Source organism: Equus quagga, chromosome 7 (assembly GCF_021613505.1).
Source record: "Equus quagga isolate Etosha38 chromosome 7, UCLA_HA_Equagga_1.0, whole genome shotgun sequence".
Lineage (NCBI taxonomy): Eukaryota > Metazoa > Chordata > Mammalia > Perissodactyla > Equidae > Equus > Equus quagga.
Window position 1 is genome coordinate 22,878,053 of NC_060273.1, and position 23,744 is coordinate 22,901,796.

Here is a 23,744-nt window from a genome sequence, read left to right on the forward strand (position 1 = left end):
TTTAATCTACCTACTTTATTTGCCATATTTAACAACCACCTTAAGAGAAAAGTCTTTATCATTACCATTTCAGAGATAAGGAAGCTGAGGCCCAAGAAGGCTGAGGATTTTGCCCAAAGCCACACAGCTAGACAGTGAAAATGTGGACTACCTTTACTGTCACATGGGGAATCTCTTTGTTTGATTTGAGAAAAGGAGCAAATACCTTTCAACTGGGACAAGAGAAAGGAATCTGATCTCATCACCCATGCTTCCATGTAAATTTATTTTTTCAACCTTGTTTTCCTAAAAAATTTAAAGCGTTCCAAGCCTCTCTATTCTGTTCTTATGGTGTGAGATCTTGGAAAAGTCCTCCTTTTTTCTTTTCCTATTACTTAAAATGGTGAATTTGCATGAGCCAGGCTTAAAGGGTCTTTCCTGCATTGTTCTGATGCCTACCATAGACCTGCGTGACAAGAATTAACATCCATTTTCAGAGAAAGAATCTGAAGCTTTGGGAGGTCAATGACTTGCCTAAGGTTATACAGCAAGGGACTGAAGTAGAGGTGTCTGGAACCTAGGGCATCTTCAGCTCAGGCAGAGGAGCCTCCGGGGAGTGCCATTACCCAGAGACCAGGAGACCCTGCTTCCAAGACGGAGAAAAAGTGTGCCCAGGATTAGGGTGATCTCAGCCCCAGGGTCCCAGGTGTAAGCCTGGGCTGGCTGGACCGTGTAAGCATAGCGGGCTCACGGCTGAAAAGGGCGGGCACTGGGACTATAATTCCTGGAGAATGGATCAGCCCACCCTAGCTCCTGTAGGACCTAGTTTATTATCTTTTACAGGACCCGTTCAAGGGTCTTTAGGCCCCATCAAGTTTATCACAGAACTTTGGGACAGCCCCGGCTTTAATCACTAATGGTGGGCCGAATACGGGCAAAATGCAGCACCCTCTGCAGGCCTCAGTCTCTGCATCTGTCAAATGGGCATCTTCGATAGCTAGAGGCCCAAAGGAGATAACGGGAGGAAAACGCTGTCTGCATTACATGCGGCACCAGGCAAACGACCTGAGTCACCGCTGCTAGTTGTATTTTTCCACCTCCCGGGCGCCCCTCCCAGTCCGCCCCGGTTTCAGTGGGTCCTACAGGAAGCGCCCCCGCGACGCTGGGCTCCGCACGCTGACCACACCCTCTGCGCGCGGCGCCTGGGCCCCGCCCGCAGAAGAATTAGCAAATTCGCCAGGCCGGCTCCTTCTCAGAATTACTCCGGCTTTCTGTACTCCGCCGAAAATTCTCATCAGACTCCGAGAGGACCTTTGGGCTGTAGCCATTTATCCCGGGTCGGAATTGGGCAGTCCTCTGAGTTGTGCTAGTAAGAAAGATCCAGAAAAAGAGGCCAACTCTGTCAACAGGGCTTGACTAACCAGGCGTTATTTTCTTGACTCCACCAAGGCGGGTAAAGGGAGGCGACAGCTGAGGCCAGGACCTGTGGCGAATCTGCAGCCTCTTAGACCTTTGGCCGCGCAAGGAAGGGGCAGGAAAGACGAGCAAAGGAGCGCGCATCCTGTCCACGGATTCGCCCCGCCCGCCTGACGAATCTGCGCCTGTTCAACGCGCCACTCAAATCTCCCCAGCTCTGGCTGGCCTCTTCCCCTCCGCTCCGCCCCCTTTCCCTCAGGGATTAGTCGCTGCTTTAGTCGCCGCCGATTCGTCAAGGACCCCAGTCCAGAGCAGCTGGATAGCCGTGGTGAAGCTTACTCTCCGGGGAATGCGGCCAATCTCCAGGCTCCCTGGGCGGCAACTCTCGAGTATAGGGCGCCAGTGGAGGCGAAGCCGATATCCTCGGCCCCGTGGGTCTCCCGGCAGCGCCCGTGGCGAAAGTGCGAATGTAGACACTGTGCCCGCTGGGCCTCGCGCAGGTGGCGGTGGTGTTTGGTGCGCGCGCCGGGGAGGTGGTGGTGGGGGGGCGCCGCCGCCGCCACCGCTGCGGGGCCGGGTCTCGCGCTGCCGCCGCTGCCGCCACCACCGCCTCGCGCCGCTAAGGTGCCGCGCGGGGTGGGGGGAGGGGGAGCCGCTCGCCACGAGCGGGTGAGTGGGGCCGCGCCGCGCGTGCGCGGAGATGGGGGGGGGCAGAACGCGCCGGGGCGGGAGGAGAGGGCAGCAGCGCGCGTTCCCCCCACCCCTTCGCCCGGATCCGGGGCCGAAGCCGGGTCTCGGGCTCGGTCTCGCGGTGTTTCCAACGCCCCGAAGAGGTGCCACCTCTTGGCCAGAGGATCGGGGCGCGGGGGCGAGAGGGGTCTGTGGGAGCGGGAGCCGGGCTTGGCCCGGGCCGCTGGCCGGTGAGGAGGCGGGAGGGGGCGGGGCCTGCAAGGGGGCGGGGGAGGGGTCTTGCGCGGAGGCCAAGTGGGGCGCGCGCTAGGGAGAGCGGGAAGGTAAGGGGGCGCGAGGTGGGCCTGGGGGCCTGTGGGGAGAGTTGGGAGGTGGAGAGAGAATGAGGTGTTGTGGTGAAAGAGGGTACTTGGGGGAAAATCTCGGGGAGCCACGGGTCATGGTGAGGTGTGGAAACTGGGGTGATGAGAGAACCTTGAGTCTCGGCTAGTCGGTGAGGGGCAACAAGGGAGTCAGGCCTAACTCCTGAACCCTCTTCTGTATTCTTCTTTCCTGACAGTGTAAATGAGCGAAGATGGATCAGGAAGGTGGGGGAGATGGGCAGAAGGCCCCCAGCTTTCAGTGGAGGAACTACAAGCTCATCGTGGATCCTGCCTTGGACCCTGCCTTGCGCAGACCTTCTCAAAAGGTGTACCGTTACGATGGAATCCACTTCAGTGTCAACGTGAGTGCCCTAGGCCTTTCCTTGCCATCTAGGGCGCTCCAGGCCCCATTCTCCTCTGTTACCTCTGTTCAGCACTTAGAAGTCCCGTATCTGTAGCCTGCCTTCTTACAATGGGCATCCAGAGCTCAGCTCTTTGGCATATGGGTCTCCAACTGGGCTTCATAGAGTTCAGCAACAGGGTTTCACTATGGGCTATCTTTCTGTTTTTGCTTTCCTTCCTAGGACTCAAAGTATATACCAGTGGAAGACCTCCAAGACCCCCGTTGCCATGTCAGGTCCAAAAACAGAGACTTTTCCCTCCCAGTCCCTAAGTTTAAGGTATGTGTCTGCTAGCTTCCTGGTGTGGTAGCCCTTGAAGGATGTGGAAGATCTATGCTGGTAGTCTAGTCTTAACGTAGCCTAATAAAAGGGAGTTTTCCAATGAAAGGACCACAGCCAGATCTAACCACCTCTGAGGCTGTGAGACTGATTTGTTCTGGACAGGAGGTATGTTTATCTTCAGGAAAGGTTTAGGTGAGGTGTCCCAAGCAGGGGTGTTGACTTCTTGAAAGATAAACTAAAGATAGGTTTAGCTGCTATACCTATCACTATGTACTCCTAGACAGTGTGTAGCGTGACAGTGCTCCGGTTTGATACCCCAGTTTCTCAGCAATTAAGGGGAGTGAAAGGGCCAGGGATTCCATCCCTGGAGTCCTCTGTTCTTCACCCCTCATTTGGCTGTTTGATTCTCTATCTTGTTTCCTCAGAGAGTTCCCATTTGCCTGTTTAGGCAGGGTAATCATCAGGCCTTGGACTGGGCCTAGAAAACTGATGGTTCTTAATTTCCTTCACTGATTCTTTATTCTTCCTTTTAAAATAATTCATTTGCGGAGTTTCTTCACTTTCTTTTCACTTTGTACACTTTCCCTGGACGACTTCGACTGTCACTGGAATGTTGATGACTTCCAAATCTCTGTTTCCAGCCAAGATCAGTCTCTTGAACTCCAGACTTGTATGCCCGTTAGAGGGACAGCTCCTTCTGAAGGCCCCACAGACAGTTCAAACTCAAGAGATCTGAAACATTATCATTACTCCCTTAATCCTGCTCTCCATGGAAGGACATTTTCCATTTACTGATGAATGGCAATACCATCTACTCAGCTGCATAAGCTAGAAACCTGGGAGTCATCCTATGATTCTCCTCTCCTTTATCTGTCACATAATCTATCACCAGATCCTGCTGACTCTTTTTCCTAAACACATTTCCTTTATATCTTAATTTTTTTGTTTCCATTTCAGTTTCTTTAATGCAGACCCTTGTGTACATTTCACCTGATTTCCTTGCCTGTATTCTCTTCCTCTATTTCATGCTCCACCCTGTTGTCATTTGTCTTTTTGATTTTACTATTCTCTTGTTTTACTTTTGTTGCCGAGTCCACGTTTTTGTGCATTGACGTATGTGATTATTGATCTCCCCAAGCCTCCTGCCTTGATACTGCACACCAGGGTTCCATCCTACCATACACTTTGCAATTTTCTAGAAAATCCTAAGTTGTTTTATAGTTTCATGCCCTATGAGTCCTTGTTGATTTGGTGAACTCCTGTTTATCCAGAAAACCCGGTATAAATGACACCATCTTTATGAATTCTTCCCTGCCTCCACTCTGAACAAAAGTTTCCTTCTCTGGGTTCCCAAACACCGTGTCTACACGTCTGCTGACACTTATTGTGTCATGTTTGATTGTGTGTCTGTCTTGTTTACTTTCCTGAACCAGAATCTCTTTTTTCCCATCTTTGTATTCTTAGTGCCCAGTTCATGGCAATCATTTAGTAAAAGCTGAGCCGGTTATTTCCCTACAACTAGTTCTTTCCGTGTATGTTTATTCCTCAGTTTGTACATTTCCTGGTTCTTGCCATTCTTATGTGGTGAGAAGAATTCAGGGAAGAGAGGGGTCAAGACTGATGTATACCTTGTTGGGGGCCCCTTCCCTGTTCCCTTGCTTCTGGGTTTCCCAGTCCAACTCTCTTGACCTCATGGATCTCTCTAAAGTTTCCCAAAGGGCAGAGGAACAGTGGACAGTTTGGAGACCCCAGACTTAACTCCTGTCCTCTCCACAGCTAGATGAGTTCTATATCGGACAGATCCCATTGAAGGAAGTGACTTTTGCGAGGCTGAATGACAACGTGCGGGAGACCTTCCTGAAGGATATGTGCCGAAAGTATGGTGAGGTGGAAGAGGTAGAGATCCTCCTTCACCCCCGTACTCGCAAGCACCTGGGCCTGGCTCGCGTGCTCTTCACCAGCACTCGGGGAGCCAAGGAAACAGTCAAAAACCTCCACCTTACCTCCGTCATGGGCAACATCATCCATGCCCAGCTTGACATCAAAGGTGAGGGCTCTCTTGCCTGCTGCCCGAAGTTGGGCTCCAGCAGAGGCCATACATGTAAATGCCTGTTGGGGCCAGGCAATTGATCAGGTTCATGATTCCTCATCTGAAACTCTGGGGGGGCAGGCGTGTTTCTGAAATCAGAATTTTATAGAGGGATTATGGTACATATATGGGGTGGGGGGTTTGTTTTTTGTTTTTTTTTTAAAGATTTTGTGTTTCCTCCTCCCCACAGCTCCCCGGTACATAGTTGTACATATATGGTTTTTTGTGTGTTATTTCCACCAGGGTTGGAGCAGCACCCTATAGTCTAGCACATGACTATATTTGTAAGAAAACGAATGAAGGGTCACACTAGGTAGGATGAATAAAGACTGTAGTAAGTAGCCTCAATTCAGGTCAAGTTTTGACACTGACTTCCCAAAAATAGTGGGTTTTGAGGTTTTCAGGTTTTGAAATTTTGAATTGAGAGTTAGGGACCTTGTATAGATGAGTGAAGTAGTTTCGGCTCCTGTGTTGAGCAATAGAGAGGGATGGGGACTGTGGCATACTCTAGAGTACAGTGCCATCTAAAGGAGACAGCTGTTAGTTGGCATTAGCCAATTTGCAGATGGTTATGAGGGCTAATATTGCTAAATAATCTGTTATTTTTTAAAGCCAAAAATCTAGATTTTGTGTGAAATCTCACGGTTTTTAAATGTTACATTTGCCCGCCCCACCCCGCCCCCCCCCGCCCAAATTTCTTTGTAAGTGATTTTGTAGGGCAAATAAAACACAACTGTGGGCTGGATTTAGCCCTCAGGCTGCCGTTTTGCAACCTTTAGTTTATAGGATGAAGAGCATGGTGGGATCTAGCATCAGACGACCTGGGTTTGAATTCTACTTCTGCCACTGACCAACTTTGTGACTTTGTGCAGGTCAATTTCCTTTAAGCCTATAAAATAGGGGTACTGATGCTTCTCTCTCCTGGTGATCATCCAACATAGTAACACACGTAGAAGTGCTTTTGTAAACTGTGAAGTGTTGTATGATATGTCATTTGTAGTAGTTATTAGGTAGAGATGAGGTGGAAGGTCCCAAAGATAGATAGGAGATAGGAGAACTAAAATCCCTGAACCCAAGACTACAAGAAATTGTAGGAGACTTGAGGCCTGAGAAAGAAGTGGGAATACCATATCAGGAAGGAGTTGTTTCCTCTATCTGACTCTGTTGGTTCCCATTTTCCTCCCTCCAGGGCAACAACGAATGAAGTACTATGAACTGATAGTCAATGGTTCCTACACCCCTCAGACGGTGCCCACCGGGGGCAAGGCCCTGAGTGAGAAGTTTCAGGGTTCTGGTACAGCCACTGAGACGGTGAGAAGCTTGTGGTTGCCATAGCCCTAGCCATGTGGGCATGGTGCTTGGGTGCCAGGGGCAGTCTTTGTGAGATTCTGGACTTCGCTGTTAAGTATAGGAAGAGCCAAGAAAAGACACCTAAATGCTTTCAGAAGACAGAAAACTGAGATTCTTGTTTTGGGAAAGGGCGAGTTATCAAATGATATTTGGTCTCTTTTCCTTTGTCCCTGCTCCATCCTCTCCCTCCAGACTGAATCCCGCCGTCGCTCCTCCTCTGACACGGCTGCCTACCCAGCAGGCACTGCTGTAGTCGGCACTCCTGGCAATGGTACCCCCTGCTCCCAGGACACGAGCTTCTCCAGCAGCCGACAAGACACCCCATCTTCCTTTGGCCAGTTCACCCCTCAGTCCTCCCAAGGGACCCCCTACACGTCTCGTGGCAGCACCCCTTACTCTCAGGACTCTGCCTACTCCAGCAGGTACAAATTAAACACCCTCTGGGACTCCCAGATTCTGGGAGCCGCTACTGGGAAGAAGAAACCCAGAGTCTCTCTTAAGAGGGAAGTGGGAATAATTTGTCCTAGTTTCTCTGTGGATTCAGCTGACAAATCCCTGTCCTCAGGCAACTCAGTCTCTAGCTAGGAACCCAGCAGCACTTAGATCTTCCTTTGTAGAGGGGCTTTGGGTACTGAGAACTGGGATACTAGGGTTTGGTCATACAGAGCTGAACCCACCTAACTCCTGCACTTTTTTTCCAGTGCCACTTCAACCTCCTTCAAGCCCCGGCGGTCAGAGAACAGCTACCAAGATTCCTTTTCCCGCCGCCATTTCTCTGCATCTTCAGCCCCTACGACCACCTCTGCAGCCATCTCTGCCACCACTGCAGCCACTGCCGCATCCTCCTCCTCTTCCTCCTCATTGTCCTCGTCCTCTTCATCGTCCTCTTCTTCCTCATCCTCTCATTTTCGTAGTTCTGACTCAAGCTATCCAGCGTATTATGAAAGCTGGAATCGCTACCAACGCCATGCTTCCTACCCACCCCGTCGGGCAACTCGGGATGAACCCCCTGGGGCGCCTTTTGCTGAAAATACAGCTGAGCGCTTCCCACCTTCCTACACCTCCTACTTGCCCCCTGAGCCCAGCCGGCCCGCTGACCAGGACTACCGGCCTCCTGCCTCAGAGGCTCCACCTCCGGAGCCTCCAGAACCTGGTGGAGGCGGGGGTGGTGGGGGCCCCAGCCCTGAGAGAGAAGAAGCTCGGACCTCCCCTCGCCCAGCCTCACCGGCCCGTTCCGGCTCCCCAGCCCCAGAGACCACCAATGAGAGTGTGCCCTTCGCTCAGCACAGCAGCCTGGATTCCCGCATTGAGATGTTGTTGAAGGAGCAGCGCTCCAAGTTTTCTTTCCTGGCCTCTGACACAGAGGAAGAGGAAGAGAACAGCACCACAGGCCCTGGGGCTAGAGACACAGGGAGCGAGGTGCCTTCTGGATCAGGTCATGGGCCCTGCACGCCCCCACCAGCCCCAGCCAATTTTGAGGATGTGGCACCTACAGGGAGTGGGGAACCAGCGTCTACCCGGGAGTCTCCTAAGGCCAACGGACAGAACCAGGTGAGGCTGGGGTGAGCCGGTGGAGGTGCCTGGGATCTGGGAGGCAGAATTGGGCCTGGGGGAAAGGGATGGAAACTAGACAAGAGAACAGAGATTTGAGGAAAAGCCCAGGGAACAGGCAGAAGCTTTCTGTGACCCTCCTCTGCACCCCTACAGGCTTCTCCATGCTCTTCTGGAGAGGACATGGAGATCTCCGACGATGACAGGGGCGGCTCACCCCCTCTGGCCCCAACACCACCCCAGCAGCCTCCCCCCCCTCCCCCTCCTCCTCCTCCCCCGCCTCCCTACCTGGCTTCCCTTCCCCTTGGTTATCCTCCCCACCAGCCTGCCTACCTCCTCCCACCCCGACCTGATGGGCCACCACCCCCCGAGTACCCCCCGCCTCCTCCACCACCCCCCCACATCTATGACTTTGTGAACTCTCTAGAGCTCATGGATCGACTTGGGGCTCAGTGGGGAGGGATGCCCATGTCCTTCCAGATGCAGACCCAGATGTTAACTCGGCTCCACCAGCTGAGGCAGGGCAAGGGATTGACTGCTGCCTCAGCTGGTCCCCCTGGTGGGGCCTTTGGGGAGGCCTTCCTCCCATTCCCACCCCCTCAAGAGGCAGCCTATGGTTTACCCTATGCTCTGTACACACAAGGGCAAGAAGGCCGAGGGGCATACTCCCGAGAGGCCTACCACCTACCTTTGCCCATGGCAGCCGAGCCCCTGCCCTCCTCCTCAGTCTTGGGAGAAGAGGCCCGGCTGCCTCCCAGAGATGAAGCAGAGCTGGTAGAGGGCAAGGCCCTACCATCAGCAGGCACTGTGGGCCGTGTGCTGGCCACCCTAGTCCAGGAGATGAAGAGCATCATGCAGCGAGACCTCAACCGCAAGATGGTGGAGAATGTGGCCTTTGGAGCCTTTGACCAGTGGTGGGAAAGCAAGGAAGAGAAGGCCAAGGTGAGGGCTAGTACCGGGGACTGGGGAGATCTGGGGCTCCATTGGAGGAAATAGATCTGATTTTTCCAGGCTACATGGCTCAATATAGAGAAGAGAGATGATCGAGGCAAGTGGAGAGAGAGACTGTAGGAGAGAGAGACTCAGTGGGACAGAGTAGTTGGGGTCACACAGAACAGTAGAAAAGTGTGAGCCTGAGAGTCAGAAGAGCTTTGTCCTGGCTCTCCTGCTTACTTGCAGTGGAAGAGGCCCTTAAATGTCTCTGGGCTTCAGTCTTCAGCGTCTCTATTTGTAGAGTGGGAATAATAATAGATGCTTCATAAAGTTAATGGACTAAATGAGCAGACTTGAGAAAATGCCGGTACAGGGGCTGGCGCAAGGGAGGTGTGACAGAGATGTGCATCAAATGGAGGAGTGAGTAGATGCATTTCTGTATTTCTGGGGCCTGGGAGTAGTCCTCAGGCAGGAGGCAGGAGGGAGCACCCAGGTTCTGGGGCTGAGTCCCCCTACTGCCTGCAGCCATTCCAGAATGCAGCCAAACAGCAAGCCAAGGAGGAGGATAAAGAGAAGACAAAGCTCAAAGAGCCAGGCCTGCTCTCCCTCGTAGACTGGGCCAAGAGTGGGGGCACCACGGGCATCGAGGCCTTCGCCTTTGGGTCAGGGCTGCGAGGGGCCCTACGACTGCCATCTTTCAAGGTACTGAGAACTGTGGTCTTGCCTAGGAGGGTGGGGGCAGGGCCCCCCCCCTTCTTTGGGGTGGGGGTGGTTGGGAACGATGAGTGTTTGAGATCTAAATGGGCTCTGTCTCTTCCCATCCCCCAGGTAAAGCGAAAAGAGCCTTCGGAAATTTCAGAGGCCAGTGAGGAAAAGAGGCCCCGGCCTTCCACTCCAGCCGAGGAAGATGAAGATGGTGAGTGAGAGGTCAGGTGGAAGGAGAAAGGAGAAAGTCTGCTTATATTCTAGTAGGAAAGCAGGAGGCACAGATGATGAAGGGGTGAAGGTGTCCTAAGGGCAAGGAGACAAGTGGAAATTTGGGTACAGAGTTAAAATAAAGCAGTTCTGAGAGATGTGAGAAACTTCAGATAGGGTTATTCCTAGATTTTAGTTGTGCGTCTTATTTTGGTGTGCTGATGTAAGTTTCCTGTATTTCAGTTTTTCCCTTGTAAAATATAATAACTTGAACATCTGGAATCACAAAATTTCGAGGTTAAATCCAAGTTTACCGTTTAATACTTAAGCTCTCCTACGACCTCCCTACCAGTTTTTCTAAGTCTAAGCTATTGGTTGACAGCTTACGTGGCTGGGAAACTTCCTTACTGAGTCTGATCTGCTGCTCTGGAGACCCATTGGCTTTAGTCCTATTTTCTTGGGTCAGGCATACAAGTCAGCTCCCTCTTCCACCTGACCCAGAAAAGGATGAAAGATAAAATGGGTGTGATGTATTTAAAACTGTATAAAGTGTTAGTAGCTCTGAGGTTTTTGTGTTTCTCTGCTGAACTTCAACTTCTTGTCTATAAAATGAGGTCTGTCTTGTGGGACTGTCAGAAGATCGGCAACGGTGTGTGTAAAGCTCCTTTCACAGGGGAGGGGAATGGTAACTGTTACTGTTGATGGTAAATTGCCCTAACTACCACTCACCTGGGCCTAGACCCTGAGCGAGAGAAGGAGGCTGGAGAGCCAGGACGTCCGGGGACCAAGCCCCCAAAGCGAGACGAAGAGCGAGGCAAGACCCAGGGCAAGCACCACAAGTCCTTTGCTCTGGACAGTGAGGGGGAGGAGGCATCCCAGGAGTCCTCCTCAGAGAAGGTGAGGGGCCAAGGCACCCGGTCCCTGCCAAGAGCCTACTTCTGAGTTCCTCTCCCTATAACCAACTTCTCTCTGGCTTGGAGCCCAGGTAGCTGTGCCTCCTGGAGAACCAGTTGTCCTTTCTTGTTAGTTCCCATTTGTCCCTTTCCTTAAGGATGAAGAGGACGATGAGGAAGATGAGGAGGATGAAGAGCATGAGGAAGCTGTGGATACCACAAAGAAGGAGACAGAGGCATCTGATGGTAAGCACAGACAGAGCACAGTAGAATTCTGGCTTGGGGAATAAGGGATTCAGCCACCTGTCTAGCCATTTCCTGAGCCCACATAATCCTCCTGCTGGATTTATTGGCCACCTTTGTCTTCCCCCAAAGCAATTGTCTTTTAGCCCCATCCTTTGGAACCTTTGGCCCATTGTAAACAAGAACCCCAATACCCAGAATGCTCCTTCCTGCTTACCTCTGCTAGTGAAACACGGCTCCCCCTGAAGACAACCCAGCAGAGCTTATTTCTTTTCCCAAGCCCTCGAGATAAGGGGTCTGCATTCTCCTGCTGCCCCTTGATGCTACCAGACTGAGCCTTTCCCCCTTTGAGTGCTGTTCTTCCTTTAAGGCCCAGCCACTGAGTCATGCCTCCTTCTTGCCCTACCTGCATTAGCCATCACCAGACACGATTCTCTTCTTCAGTTGAACACCTGTTTGTTCTTCCACGTTCACTGAGGCTTAGGTACATGATTCAGTCTTTCTTTTCATTCATTTGTTTAGAAATTCATATATTGAGCCCCTGCTCTGTGCTAGGCACTGTTCCAGGTACTGGGGACATTTCAGTGACCAAGACAGATGTGAGTCCCGCTTTTGCGGAGCTTGTGATCAGTGGGAGAGGAGGAGGAGGCTAAACAAACAAGTGAACAAATAACAGCACTTCAGACAGAGATTTGTGCTTTGTAGAAGATCCACTAGGTTATGGGGATAGAGAGTGGCAGGGCAGAGGAGCTGGGGAGGAGTGCTTGCTTGAAGGAGTGCCTCTGAGAGGTGCATTGCAGCAGAGGCCAGAATGGGGAGAATGATGATCTGAAGCCTCTCTTTTCAGTAAAACAGAGGGCAAGGTCATCTGCTAAGAATGATAAGGTATATGGGGCCGGCCTGGTGGTACAGAGGTTAAGTGCGCACTTTCCGCTGCGATGGCTCGGGGTTCACCGGTTCGGGTCCCGGGTGCAGACATGGCACCGCTTGGCATGCCATGCTGTGGTGGGCGTCCCACCTACAAAGTAGAGGAAGATGGGCACGGATGTTAGCTCAGGGCCAGTCTTCCTCAGCAAGAAGAGGAGGATTGGCAGCAGATGTTAGCTCAGGGCTTATCTTCCTCAAAAAAAAAAAAAAGAACGATGAGGTATTGACCGCTGCCCTGATCCACTTGGTCACCAATTCCTGTCAGTGTCACTGCCTCAGTGTTTCTCAAGTTTGTTACCTCCTTTGTTCCCGCTCTCCTGCCTTTCTCACTTGGAGTCTGCAGCAGCTTTGACTGATCTCCCTGTCTCTGTTTCCCTCCTTCCCCCTCTGTTTGAATCCATTTTCCAGCCTGCTTATGGAATTTTCTTCCTAAAGTGCGCACCTGACCCCATTACTTCTCTCCATAAAGTGTTTTTCTGGCTCCCCATTTTCCACAAGGTGACTTGTCAGCTTGACACTCTAGGCCGTTTATAATCTAGCTGCAGCTTATCTGTTCAGCTCCATCTCATGATTCTCCAGACCCCTCCATGGCTACCACACCTTCTATTCTAATTTACCCAATTATGTTCCTCAAAGACTACAGAATTCTTAATTTCTTAGTGCCCTTTCAATGTGTTACCATCTCCCAGAGGCATAGAGCATGTAACATGTTGTCAATTTATTCTGCCTGGGAGTGTTTAGAGTCTGTTTCCCGGGCAGGGTCCGTAAGACCCGCTGCGGGCAAAGCTTCAGTAGTTAGAGCAGGCTGCTTGCCGGTCTCCTAGTGCGCCATCTTCCCTTCCCTTTGACGTCCCCGCTTAGCTCCATGTGTGCTTGGTGGACTCCTGCTTGTCCTTCTTGACTTCAACATCTCCTTCACAGGGTTGCCTTCCCTGGCTGAATCCTCCAGGCAGAATCTAGGGCTTCCCTTTGCTGTGCTCCCACAGCCCTTCATGCTGAGGTTTATCACACCGTGAACAAATTGTGTGCTTATCCAACTCCTTGAGGGTGGGACTTCCAGCACTTAGCACAGCACCTAACATATCCATAATAGTGAGTCAGTCAGTGAATGAACCCACAGCTGGACTAAGTGAGGGGTCTTCCCACCTCGCCTGATTGCCCCTTCTGGATTTCCAGGCGAGGATGGGGAAAGCGATTCGTCCTCCAAATGTTCTCTGTATGCTGACTCAGATGGTGAAAATGATAGCACATCGGACTCCGAGAGCAGCAGCTCGTCCAGCTCCTCAACTTCCTCATCTTCCTCATCTTCCTCCTCCTCGTCGTCGTCATCATCTGAGTCCTCCTCTGAAGAAGAGGAAGAGGAGCAGCCAGCAACGATACCCTCAGCATCACCGCCCCCCAGAGAAGCCCCTGCACCCCTGCTAGCACCTGTGGAGGAGCCTGAGCCAGAGAGGGTTGCAGGCTCACCAGTCACGCCTCTCCCCGAACAGGAGAAGTCTCCAGTGAGACCTGCAGGTAGGTGCTGCAGAGCTGTCGATTTGATCTTTGGGGATGTGTGTGTCTGTCTCCGAGAACAGTGGGGTCAGCATTTATTAATTGTGTACAAGTGTGTGACTTTCTTGGAAAACATACTTCCCAAGTAAGTTAAGGCAAGAAAATTCCCAACTTAACAATTTCCTCCTCCTAATTTTTCTTAAGCCCACAGGTGATTAAATGGATAGATAGGTAGGAAACAACCATTAACAACATGAACTCAGAAGTTAGTTCTATCTTTGCTTTCCTTTGTGGATTTGTATGTTGAGTTGTTTTATAGCACATGTCTGTTTGTTCAGGCAATAGATATTTATTTATTGAGTAATTACAGTAGTGCAAGGAAGATGGTGGTACGCACAGTTCTCACCGTCATGAAGCTTATGGTCTAAAAGGAGAGACAGTTTAGTTAAGTAATAAATACGTGAGGAAATCTGTGATTATAAGCTGTGGTAAGCACCTTGAAAGAAAAATACAGGGTATTCTGATAACCTGAGCACATCTGTGGGGAGGTCTTCCCTGCTGAAACATTGCTGGGCCGAAATTGAGCCAAAGAAGACAGGAGCATGTGCAAAGGTCCCAAGGCAGAGGAAACAGCATGTTGGAAGACATAACAGAAAGCTGACCTTCTGGAGAGTTGAGTGTGAGGGGGAGGGCTAGGGTGGCTGACACTGAAGAGGTGAGCAAGGGCTGGGCCATGCAAAATGAGTAGGCCATGTTAGGAATTTGGTCTTTTATCTTGAGGGCAGTGGAATGCCATCAGAGGAATGACTTGATCATATTTGTGTTTTGAAAAGATGCAGTGCAGAGAAAACTTGGAGAGGGGCCAGAGTTTATGCAGGGAGATCAAGAGTTTATGCAGTGAGTAAGGCAAGCAGTGGTGTAACTTGGGCTAGGATGTTCCTGTGATGGAATTAATAACTCAGTTTTCAAGATATGTTTCAGAGATACATTTGGCTTTTCCAGAGATCTCTTCTGAACCTTATTGAGAATTTATAGTCTGAGGTAGGCAGTGACTTCCTGAGGACCTTCTAGCACTGTTGCACTCTGTTCTGGTCTAGACCCCATGAGAGGAGTCGAGGCTCTCGTTTAATCCTAAGACACTTCTCCCAGCCTCTGTTGAGTCCATCAGTAGCAAAAGAGCCAGTGGGGTCGCAGGTCAGAGGGCATAAATTGTAGTGTTCTTTCATTCTCACTAGAGCAGAAAGGAGTAGGACATGGTCAGATTTGCATTTAAGAAAGATCATTCTGGCAGGAGGGGGTGGGATTTGGAAGAGGTAGGGAAGGAGGCAAGGTGACTCATGAGAAGGTTTGAAGGGATGCAGGTAAGCAAAGGGCATGGATCAAAGCTGGGGTGGTTACAGTGAGGTACGGGGAGTAGAAGTGGGGGTGAGGATTTGAGAGAAGTTTAGAAGCTAGAACTGCTTGGTTGAACTACTTACCAGGAAAGGAAACTCAAGGAAGAGAACCAGAATTAGGATGTAGCTCATGCGTTTAGTTGGGGTTGAGTTTGAGATGCCTCTGGGACTTCCAGGTAGAAATATTCAACAGGCAGTTGGATCAATAGATCTGAAGCTCTGCAAAGAACAGTAGGCTGGAAACGAGGTAGATACCTGAGATTAGTGAAAGTATGGATGTGAATCTACTTGTATACCCTAGGAGGATGGATCAAGTGTGAGAAGGGGGCCAGAGCCTTACAGTTTTGTGAGAGCTAGCTAGGCAAAGGGGAGCCAGAAGAGGCTGAAAAGGAGTGATCATAGGGGTTGGAGGAAACCAGGGAGCTCAGGTTTTCCAAAGGAGGGGTGTTCTATACCAGCAGGCCGCAAGAGAGGTTGTGAGATAGGAAACGCGTCTGTTGGATTTGGCAGTTAGGAGGTCACTGGTGACCTTATCGATTTCAGTAGAGTGGATCAGACTAAAGTCAAGTTATGGAACGTTAGGGAGTGAGGGCAGGTGACAAAGACAGCCAGTTTTATGGAAGGGGTAGGCTACTCATGTTGTGAAAGGAAAGAGAGAGTTGAGGGATTGTAAATAATAATATTAGTTAACATTTATTGAGTACTTCCTGTATCCCAGGCTCTAAGCCTGGCACATTGCAAATTCATTTTCTTAGTCAGTCCTTACAGTATCCCTCTTACTCTCATTTTACAGATGAGGAATTTGAGGCTTAGTGAGATGCTTAAGCTTCCCCAGCTGGGATTGGAGAGACAGCAAGAAAATAATGCAGTCTGGACTCTAGATCTGATATAAATCTCTCCATCAATGGAGGGCAAGGGGATGTGGGGTGGTGGGCGGGGGGGGAGGCGGGGCGAGTTTCATGCCCAGAGGCCTCCTTTTTCAAACTCTGCAGTAGGAAGGAAGGACATTTTCTGAACGAGAGGGATTGGGTGGAGTAGGAGCCTTGGAAAGTGAGGAGAACAGGGAGTGAGGATGAAAGCTGCCCAGGCTTGCCAGCAACTCAGAAACCTGGCTGGGGGTTGGGGGTGAAGGAGCAGAGAAGGTAGGTGGTTGGATAGGTTCAGGGTTGAGAGTCTACAGGGTAGAGGTGGTAGAAGGATGTGGAAAGTACTGTGAAAAGAGAGTACAAAGTGAGGGCCCCTGTGGTCTGGGCATAATGAAGAAGTTAATTTAGGGGAAGGGTGATGGGCTGTAGGGAGTTAGAAGGATGGGAAATTGAAAAGGTGCAGTGGGATGAACTGAAAGGACCTGGGGAACCGTGGTCAGAGTGTAAGGGATCAGAGTGTAAGGGCCCAAGGTGGAGCCATTCTAGGGGGTGACAGGGTCAAGTATATGACTGGTGGAGGATAGCTGAGGATAAGTGAAGGAAGTCACTGGAGATGTGAGAACAGGTGGGATATCAGAGTCCCCTAGGTTGCTGGCAGGGGTGGGAGAGGAGAGGAACATTAAAGCAGGTCCCTTGGGTTTCAGAGAATGATGGGGAAATCCAAGTTACCGAGGATGCATCTGGCTAGAGGGCTGTGTGGCCTGATGGCAGCAGCCTGGGAGAGGGCTTGTCTGGCGGAACCTGAAGACAGGGACCAGGAACAGGGGCCTGGCCGCATTTAGGACTGCCTTTCTTCTGTCTTCCACTCTGGGGCGTTGCATTCTTCTCTCTTTCCTCAAATGGGTTTCGTCTGCTTCTCCGTTCCAACAGGATTTCTGCCTCTACAGATAGACCCACTCCTATCTTAGATCCTTATTCTCAGGGAAGTTTCTGGTTGGGCTGGCTTGGGCAGGTAGCCGTCAGTTAATGATGGCTCGGGGGAGGGAGCAGACAGGTCATGCAGTAGAAACAGTGATTTCTGGGAGTTGTATCGACTGGCAGGTACCTCAAGTCTCCCTAAATGAAAAGTGTGGCCGGGTTTCCTTTAGGACAGGGAGCGAAAGGGAAATATGTATGAAGAAGCTGAACCAGGAGGGGAATTTATTCTCTAGAGTCAGGTTTCCAGAGGGCACAGTGGGCTAGGTTGGGGGAATGGGTCAGAGGGGGAGGCTGTCCCAAAATAATGGAGAGGGGAGGAGGTGAGAGGACTCAGAAACTGGAGGGTCTGGGACTAGCACCTGGGGCCTTGCTAGCTTCAGAGTGTGGTTTACTGCTGACTGAGGCTCCAGATGGAATCCAGAGCCTTAGGAGACAGCAGGCTGAGGCCCTGACTCAGGATGCCAGATTGGGGAGCGTCTGTTAAGGCAGTGGACACAGTTGATCACTGCCTGTTTGAACCAGGTCTGATGCTGGCTGCCCTTTAGCTCTGTGAGTGGTAGAGCCAGATAAGAAACAACTGAGCCCCAATGCAGGACGTCCAGAGCAGCGTAGGGCAGTAGATGAGTGCACGAGCTCAAACCAGGCTGCCTGGGGTGCGGATTTTTGTTCTGTCATTTGCCAGCTGTGTGACCTTGGGCAGGTTATTAACCTCTCTCTGCCTCAAGTTCCTTATCTGTAAGATGGCGTTAATTATAGTTCCCACCTCAGGGTTGTTTTGAGAATCAAATGAGTAGTTAATATATGTAAAACGCTTGGATTGGTGCTTGGCACAAAATATTAGCTATTAATTGGCTGCAGCCAACCTGAAGCCTGGCATTCAAGAACCACCAGCCTTCTGGTTCTGAGAGGAAGATATTACCAATGTCCATGGAAGTCAGGGAAGCCTTCACAAAGGAGGTAGCATTGAGCTGGGTCTAAAAGCTGCTTGTGAGCTTTCCCCATGGGCCTGGGAAGAAAGGTATTCCAAACAAAGGGACCTGTGTGAGCAAAGGGCCAGGGGCCTGAAAGGCCATGCCTCTCTGGGTGACTAAAACCTAGGATGAGAGGGTGAGGCCATGGACTGGCCTCACGGGGATTATCTGGTGGGTCAGGTGTGCAGAACAGGGTCTGTCCCATGGAAAGGGCTCTGCATGTCTTGAGCAGTGTTCAGACCCCTGCACTCAACAGCATACTTGGGAGTCCCACAGAGGGAGGATGTGCTCACTGTCCTTCCTGTGGGGAGTAACCTGGCGGGAGAGAGCATCGCCTGCTTGAAGACAGTATATCCCCTCCCCAACCCACCCCTCATCCTTTGGGTCTCAGCTTCACCCTCAGCTTCTTTAGGGGAGAGTTCCTGGCCACTCCCCACTTGGGCACATCCCCAGTGTTGTTTGGCAGGCAGTGGAGAGGAAGGCAAATTTTATAAAATATTTAAATACAAAGATTCTTTGATTATATTTTTTTACCTCAATAAACAGAGAAATTGATTATAGTTGAAATAATGGACACTTTAATTTGAATCTGGTTAATTGCGTCCTGATTATAATATGCAGCTGGCAAAAACTGTCTTGGTCTATGCTCCTAGTTGTTGGATGTAGTTCTGTCACTGTTAGTCTTGGTAAAAAGGCGAGTCCAGGAGTTCGTTTCCTTTGAGCCCCCACCCCCACCCTTCACAGTGTAGGTTGTACATTTGTTTCTTGTAACTATCTCCTCTGGACTGTAATCTCTCTGTGGGCTTTGAACGTGTCTGCTCAGTGTGTTTTCCCCACATCTGACATAGTTGCTCAGTCAGTGTTTGTTGAATGGATGAATGAGCAGGTACAAAATCCTGTCCTGTCAAGGGAGCCCATAGTGCTGAGAACATTGCAGGTGTGAGAGGCAGGCAGTGTGTTCCCTGAGTGAGCAGCGCAAGAGTGTCTGTTGGAAGCTGAGGAGAGTGTGAGTGCAGACTGTTGAAAGGCGGCTGGGCTGTGGACTCCCCAGTGAGGCTGGCCCGTCTCCTGCCCACAATGAATCTCAGTCTGATAATGTCAGGCCAAGAAGCTGACCCTCTCCCTTTCCCTGTGTGCTTCCTTGCTCAGGTTCCACTGAGGAACCACCTCCCAGTGTGCCCCAGCCTCCCCCGGAGCCACCAGCTGGGCCCCCAGCCCCAACTCCCCGCCCTGATGATCGCCCCTCCTCCCCCATCCCCCTCCTGCCCCCACCCAAGAAACGCCGGAAAACTGTCTCCTTCTCTGCCGTGGAGGAGGTGCCAGCCCCAGAGCCTCCCCCAGTTGCCCCGCCCCAGATCAAGTCTCCTGGCCCCATCTCCCGCAAAGTCCCCCGGGGCGTGGAGCGGACCATTCGCAACCTGCCCCTGGACCACGCATCTCTGGTCAAGAGTTGGCCCGAGGAGGTGTCCCGAGGAGGTCGGAGTCGGGCTGGAGGCCGAGGCCGCTCCACCGAGGAAGAAGAGGCTGAGCCAGGGACAGAAGTGGACTTGGCAGTGCTGGCCGACCTGGCCCTGACCCCAGCCCGGCATGGGCTGGCTGCCCTGCCTACTGGTGATGACTCGGAGGCCACAGAGACATCGGACGAGGCAGACCGCCCGGTCCCCCTGCTCAGCCACATTCTCCTGGAGCACAACTACGCCCTCGCCGTCAAGCCCCCACCCCTCACGCCAGCCCCTCGGCCCTTGGAGCCAGTTCCTGCCCCTGCAGCCCTCTTCAGCTCCCCAGCGGACGAGGTCCTGGAGGCCCCTGAGGTGGTAGTGGCTGAGGCGGAGGAGCCAAAGTCGCAGCAGCAGCAGCAGAAGCAGCAAGAGGAGGGGGAAGATGGGGAGGAGGAGGAAGAGGAGGAATCAGAGTCATCTGAGAGCAGCAGCAGCAGCAGCAGTGATGGTGAGGGGGCTGTCCGGCGGCGCAGCCTCCGCTCCCACACGCGGCGCAGGAGGCCACCCCCGCCACCCCCACCCCCACCGCCCCCTAGCTTCGAGCCCCGCAGTGAGTTTGAGCAGATGACCATCCTGTATGACATTTGGAACTCGGGCCTGGACTTGGAGGACATGAGCTACCTGCGGCTCACATACGAGCGGCTGCTGCAGCAGACAAGCGGGGCTGACTGGCTTAATGACACCCACTGGGTCCATCACACCAATATCCTGAGCCCTGAGGCTGGCCTTCTCAGGATAGGAAGACAGGCCCAGGGGGTGGGAGTGGACTTATCTGGGGTCACCCAGCCGGGCATTGTCCTCCTCAGATCACTCCTGGTGTCTGCATTTATCTCCCTCCCCATCCAGTTCTCTCTGCCGTGTTCAGCCTGGGTATTTCTCCTCTGGCTACCAAGCAACTCTGTTCTCTCTGCCTCATGCCTCTTTTCTGCCTCCCAAACTTTTTCTGGCAGAAAAGGTGGGGTCTAAGACTTACATCTCTCTGTCTTTTTGTCCTCACAATGAGTATGCTCAGGACCTCCTGCTGTAAGGTCAGTTGCCCTTTCCTTGGACTGGGGAGGACAGAGGGGAGTGGGGTCCCAGGGGTCTGTCCAGTGAGGAACCCCTTCTCTTCCTTAACACCCTGCACTCACCAACCTGAGCACTCCAAAACGTAAGCGGCGGCCCCAGGATGGGCCCCGTGAGCACCAGACGGGCTCAGCCCGCAGCGAAGGCTATTACCCCATCAGCAAGAAGGAAAAGGACAGGTACCTGGATGTGTGCCCTGTCTCGGCCCGGCAGCTGGAAGGAGCAGACACTCAGGTGAGGCTCTGCCCTCATATCTGGCATACTCTTCCCATTCTTTCTCCTGTCACTTCCTTCCTCCCTGTCCTGCTTCTCACAGGGGACTAACCGTGTGCTTTCGGAGCGCCGGTCTGAGCAGCGGCGGCTGCTGAGCGCCATCGGCACCTCAGCCATCATGGACAGCGATCTGCTAAAGCTAAACCAGCTCAAGGTGAGGAGCTGGGCCTTGAGGAAGAGAGAGGCTCAATGGGAACGCAGCATCATGGAGTCCCCTGGGGGTGGAGGTGGTGGAGAGTGGCCCAAAATACCCTCCTGCCCTGGAGGTAAGGAGCTAGCTTTCAGGAGGGGTCCAGCAGCAGTCTGCCTTCTGCCCTCTAGTTCCGGAAGAAGAAGCTCCGATTTGGCCGGAGCCGAATCCATGAGTGGGGTCTTTTTGCCATGGAACCCATCGCAGCTGACGAGATGGTCATCGAATATGTGGGTCAGAACATCCGCCAGGTGAGAGGCCTCATATCCAGCCCCAGCCCCAGATCTGATGCAGCATGGGAAGCTCACAGGAGGAGAAGTATCTGACCCTCTGGATGAAACCCCACATACATACCTTCCTGGCTCCACAACTCAGCCAGTGAAACCTGCCTCTTTTTTTTTCTTCCTTCCTTTTACAACTAGTAATGGGTACGAGTAAACTAGATGTTAATGATCCAGCAAGAAAAAAGACTAGTATTCTCTCTCCCTTTAGGGACGTCACAGTTTAGTGGGGAAGACAATCATTGAACAAGTAACTGCAATAAAGGATGGCGTTTGGTTAATGCGAAAGGGGAAGTTTGGGAAGGCAGGGGAGGCGGGAACACAGTGGTGTTTAAACCAGGAGCTGAAAGATGAAACTGAACTCCCAGGCTCAGGTGAGGGGAAGGGCGCTCCCAGCTGTGCAACAGCATGCACAAAGGCCTTGGAGGCAGGATGTTCTTATGATGGCAAGGAGGTCAGTATGGCTAGTTGGAAAAATGAGGGCCCGTGGCAGCAACTGGCTGGAGGGGCAGGTGAAGGCCAGGCTCCACAGAGCTTAGAAGCCACACTAATAAGTTTGGACTGATGATGAGAGAGGAGAGTCATTGCGAGGCTCTGAGCAGGAGAGGAATTTGGAAGGTAGTAGCCTCCTTCTGACTGCAGCGTGGAGAGAGAACTGGAGGCTGAGACCAGCGGTGGGGGATGTTACAGAGATCCCAGCTGGACGCAGGGGTGGCCTGGAAGAGGCTGTTGCAGCCAGCGTAACAGAGGAATCTTTAGGCCCAAAGTAGCTGGCAGGACTAGGCAACAGGTTGGATCTGGAGAGTGAGGGCAAGAGGGGGATGGGAAGCCATTTCCCAGAGTGCTGCCTTTAGCAGCTAGGAGTAGGTAGGGCTGCCAGTGAGATGGGGAGCGAGGAGGAGGAGCGGGCGGTGGTTAAGATGAGTTCCACTCAGGACATGTGAAGTTGCAGGGCCCGGGGGACAGCTAGGGAATGATGCCCAACAGCTCCACTGAGGTGGCTTTTGGCTGGAGATGGAAGTTTGGGAGGAGTCCCCATCACTTAGCTGGCAGTTGAAGCCCTGGAAAAGAGTGAGATCACCCAAGGAGAGAGTACAGGGGACTTACTGTCCCATTTGCTGGGAAATAAGAGTTACTCTTTTTCACGCAAGAATGAGGGCCCTAATGTGGATGCCAGCAGCAGCCAGTCTGTGTCTGTTTTGGAGAGAGGGTCGTGGGAGAAGAGATGAATAGGGTTCAGTCCATGAAGTGGCCACTGTCATCTTGGGAACTGCCCCAGCCCCATAGCAGTCTGGGGGCCCCACTGTGGACCAGACAGACACTTCAGAAGGAGCCAGTGGCTGCTGCTCCTGCCCAGTGACCAGTGCAGTCTTCCCTGAGATCCTCTTTGGATGACTTAGAATGGCAGCCAAAGGTTTAGGGTGGGTGGCCCTAAGAGGGAGGGCTCCTGGAAACAAAGTCAGGGGAGTCAGTGTCTTGCGTTAGTGGGAGCCAGAGGGAGAGCCACAGGTCCAGAATAGGTCAGTGTGGCCCCCAGGGTGGTAGCTGGGAGACTGTCCAGATCCCCCATCATGGAGACTGGTGGGGTCAGGCCTGGTCCGGCAGGAACCTGAGAAGGCTGCTCCCTGACCATGGCACTCCACCCTACCAGATGGTGGCTGACATGCGGGAGAAGCGCTATGTGCAGGAGGGCATTGGCAGCAGCTACCTATTCCGGGTGGACCACGACACCATCATCGATGCTACCAAGTGTGGCAACCTGGCGAGGTTCATCAACCACTGCTGCACGGTGCGCCAAGGGCCAGGCTGGGGGCGGTGCAGGGGTCCGAGGGAGTGGCCTCTGCTCACACTACCCTCCCTTCCTGCAGCCCAACTGTTATGCCAAGGTGATCACCATCGAGTCCCAGAAGAAGATTGTGATTTACTCCAAGCAGCCCATCGGTGTGGATGAGGAGATCACCTATGACTACAAGTTCCCACTAGAGGACAACAAGATCCCATGTCTGTGCGGCACCGAGAGCTGCCGAGGCTCCCTCAACTGAGGTGGGGCAGTTGCCCACACCCCTATTTATTCCCCTTGGTGCCCTGAGCTCCCAGCCCCCCAGCCTTAGTGGGCTCTGCAGGGCCCACAAGCCCCCATCTCCAAATGTGGGGTTGGAGGCCATGAGCCTGGCAAGGGAGCCTCAGTTCCTTGAGGTGTCTTCTGCCTCCCTGTCACCCCTGCCCACCCACACCCCAATTTTTTTTTCTTTGCGGAGAAGAAGCTGTAAATGTTTTGTAGCTGCCAGCAGCTGTTTCCTGTGGAAACCTGGGGTGCCGGCTTGTACAGATCCTGTTCTTGGGGGGCTACAAAGCCCTCTTGCTTTGTGTTAATGGGGACTTCCCCTTTGTGCCCTGCGTGTACCCCTCCCCAGTTTAGGGGTCTCTTGGGGCAGTGGCCATGTTCTCCCCCTGGGGGGGGGCCCTGTGCTCCCAGTCCTGGGGACTCCGTGCCTGGAACCCTGCCTCATCTTCTGTTTCTGCCAGCCCCTATGGGTCACCCTTCCACCCTGGTGTCTGGGAGCTCCAGCTCAGCCAGGCCTGGACAGTGGGGGGCAGGCCCTTCTGTTGGGCTGGATTGTACATATGTTAATAGAGCAAACCCAACGCCACATTTTTATAATTGTGATTAAACTTTATTGTACAAAAGTGCTTGGTCAGTA

General features: G+C 52.4%; 1 protein-coding gene across 4 annotated transcripts; it reads left to right on the forward strand.

Annotated features, from left to right (window-relative positions):
- The first annotated feature begins 367 nt into the window (after positions 1–367).
- Positions 368–23,724, forward strand: SETD1A (SET domain containing 1A, histone lysine methyltransferase). Of its 4 annotated transcripts, none has more exons than XM_046665928.1 (19): positions 368–1,856; positions 2,645–2,809; positions 3,032–3,127; positions 4,907–5,177; positions 6,409–6,530; positions 6,762–6,991; positions 7,271–8,120; positions 8,277–9,062; positions 9,579–9,755; positions 9,882–9,969; positions 10,708–10,865; positions 11,020–11,107; positions 13,208–13,546; positions 18,884–19,936; positions 20,360–20,532; positions 20,615–20,725; positions 20,893–21,012; positions 22,694–22,831; positions 22,911–23,724. In XM_046665928.1, exons 2-19 carry the CDS (start codon positions 2,660–2,662, stop codon positions 23,082–23,084), a joined length of 5,124 nt encoding a protein of 1,707 aa, XP_046521884.1. In that variant the 5' UTR covers positions 368–1,856; positions 2,645–2,659; the 3' UTR covers positions 23,085–23,724. The 4 variants fall into 4 exon arrangements, with proteins under 4 accessions (XP_046521884.1, XP_046521883.1, XP_046521885.1 ...); XM_046665927.1 differs by lacking the exon at positions 368–1,856 and adding an exon at positions 1,929–2,064; XM_046665929.1 differs by lacking the exon at positions 368–1,856 and adding an exon at positions 1,929–2,064 and having other exon boundaries at positions 13,262–13,546.
- The last annotated feature ends 20 nt before the right edge of the window (positions 23,725–23,744 follow it).

Excerpts from the sequence above, each read along its gene's own strand:
- SETD1A (XM_046665928.1), top strand. The coding sequence starts at position 2,660 with ATGGATCAGGAAGGTGGGGGAGATGGGCAGAAGGCCCCCAGCTTTCAG. Across the intron at positions 11,108-13,207 it reads GGAGACAGAGGCATCTGATG|GCGAGGATGGGGAAAGCGAT; the intron begins GTAAGCACAGAC and ends CTGGATTTCCAG. Across the intron at positions 20,726-20,892 it reads TAAAGCTAAACCAGCTCAAG|TTCCGGAAGAAGAAGCTCCG; the intron begins GTGAGGAGCTGG and ends TCTGCCCTCTAG.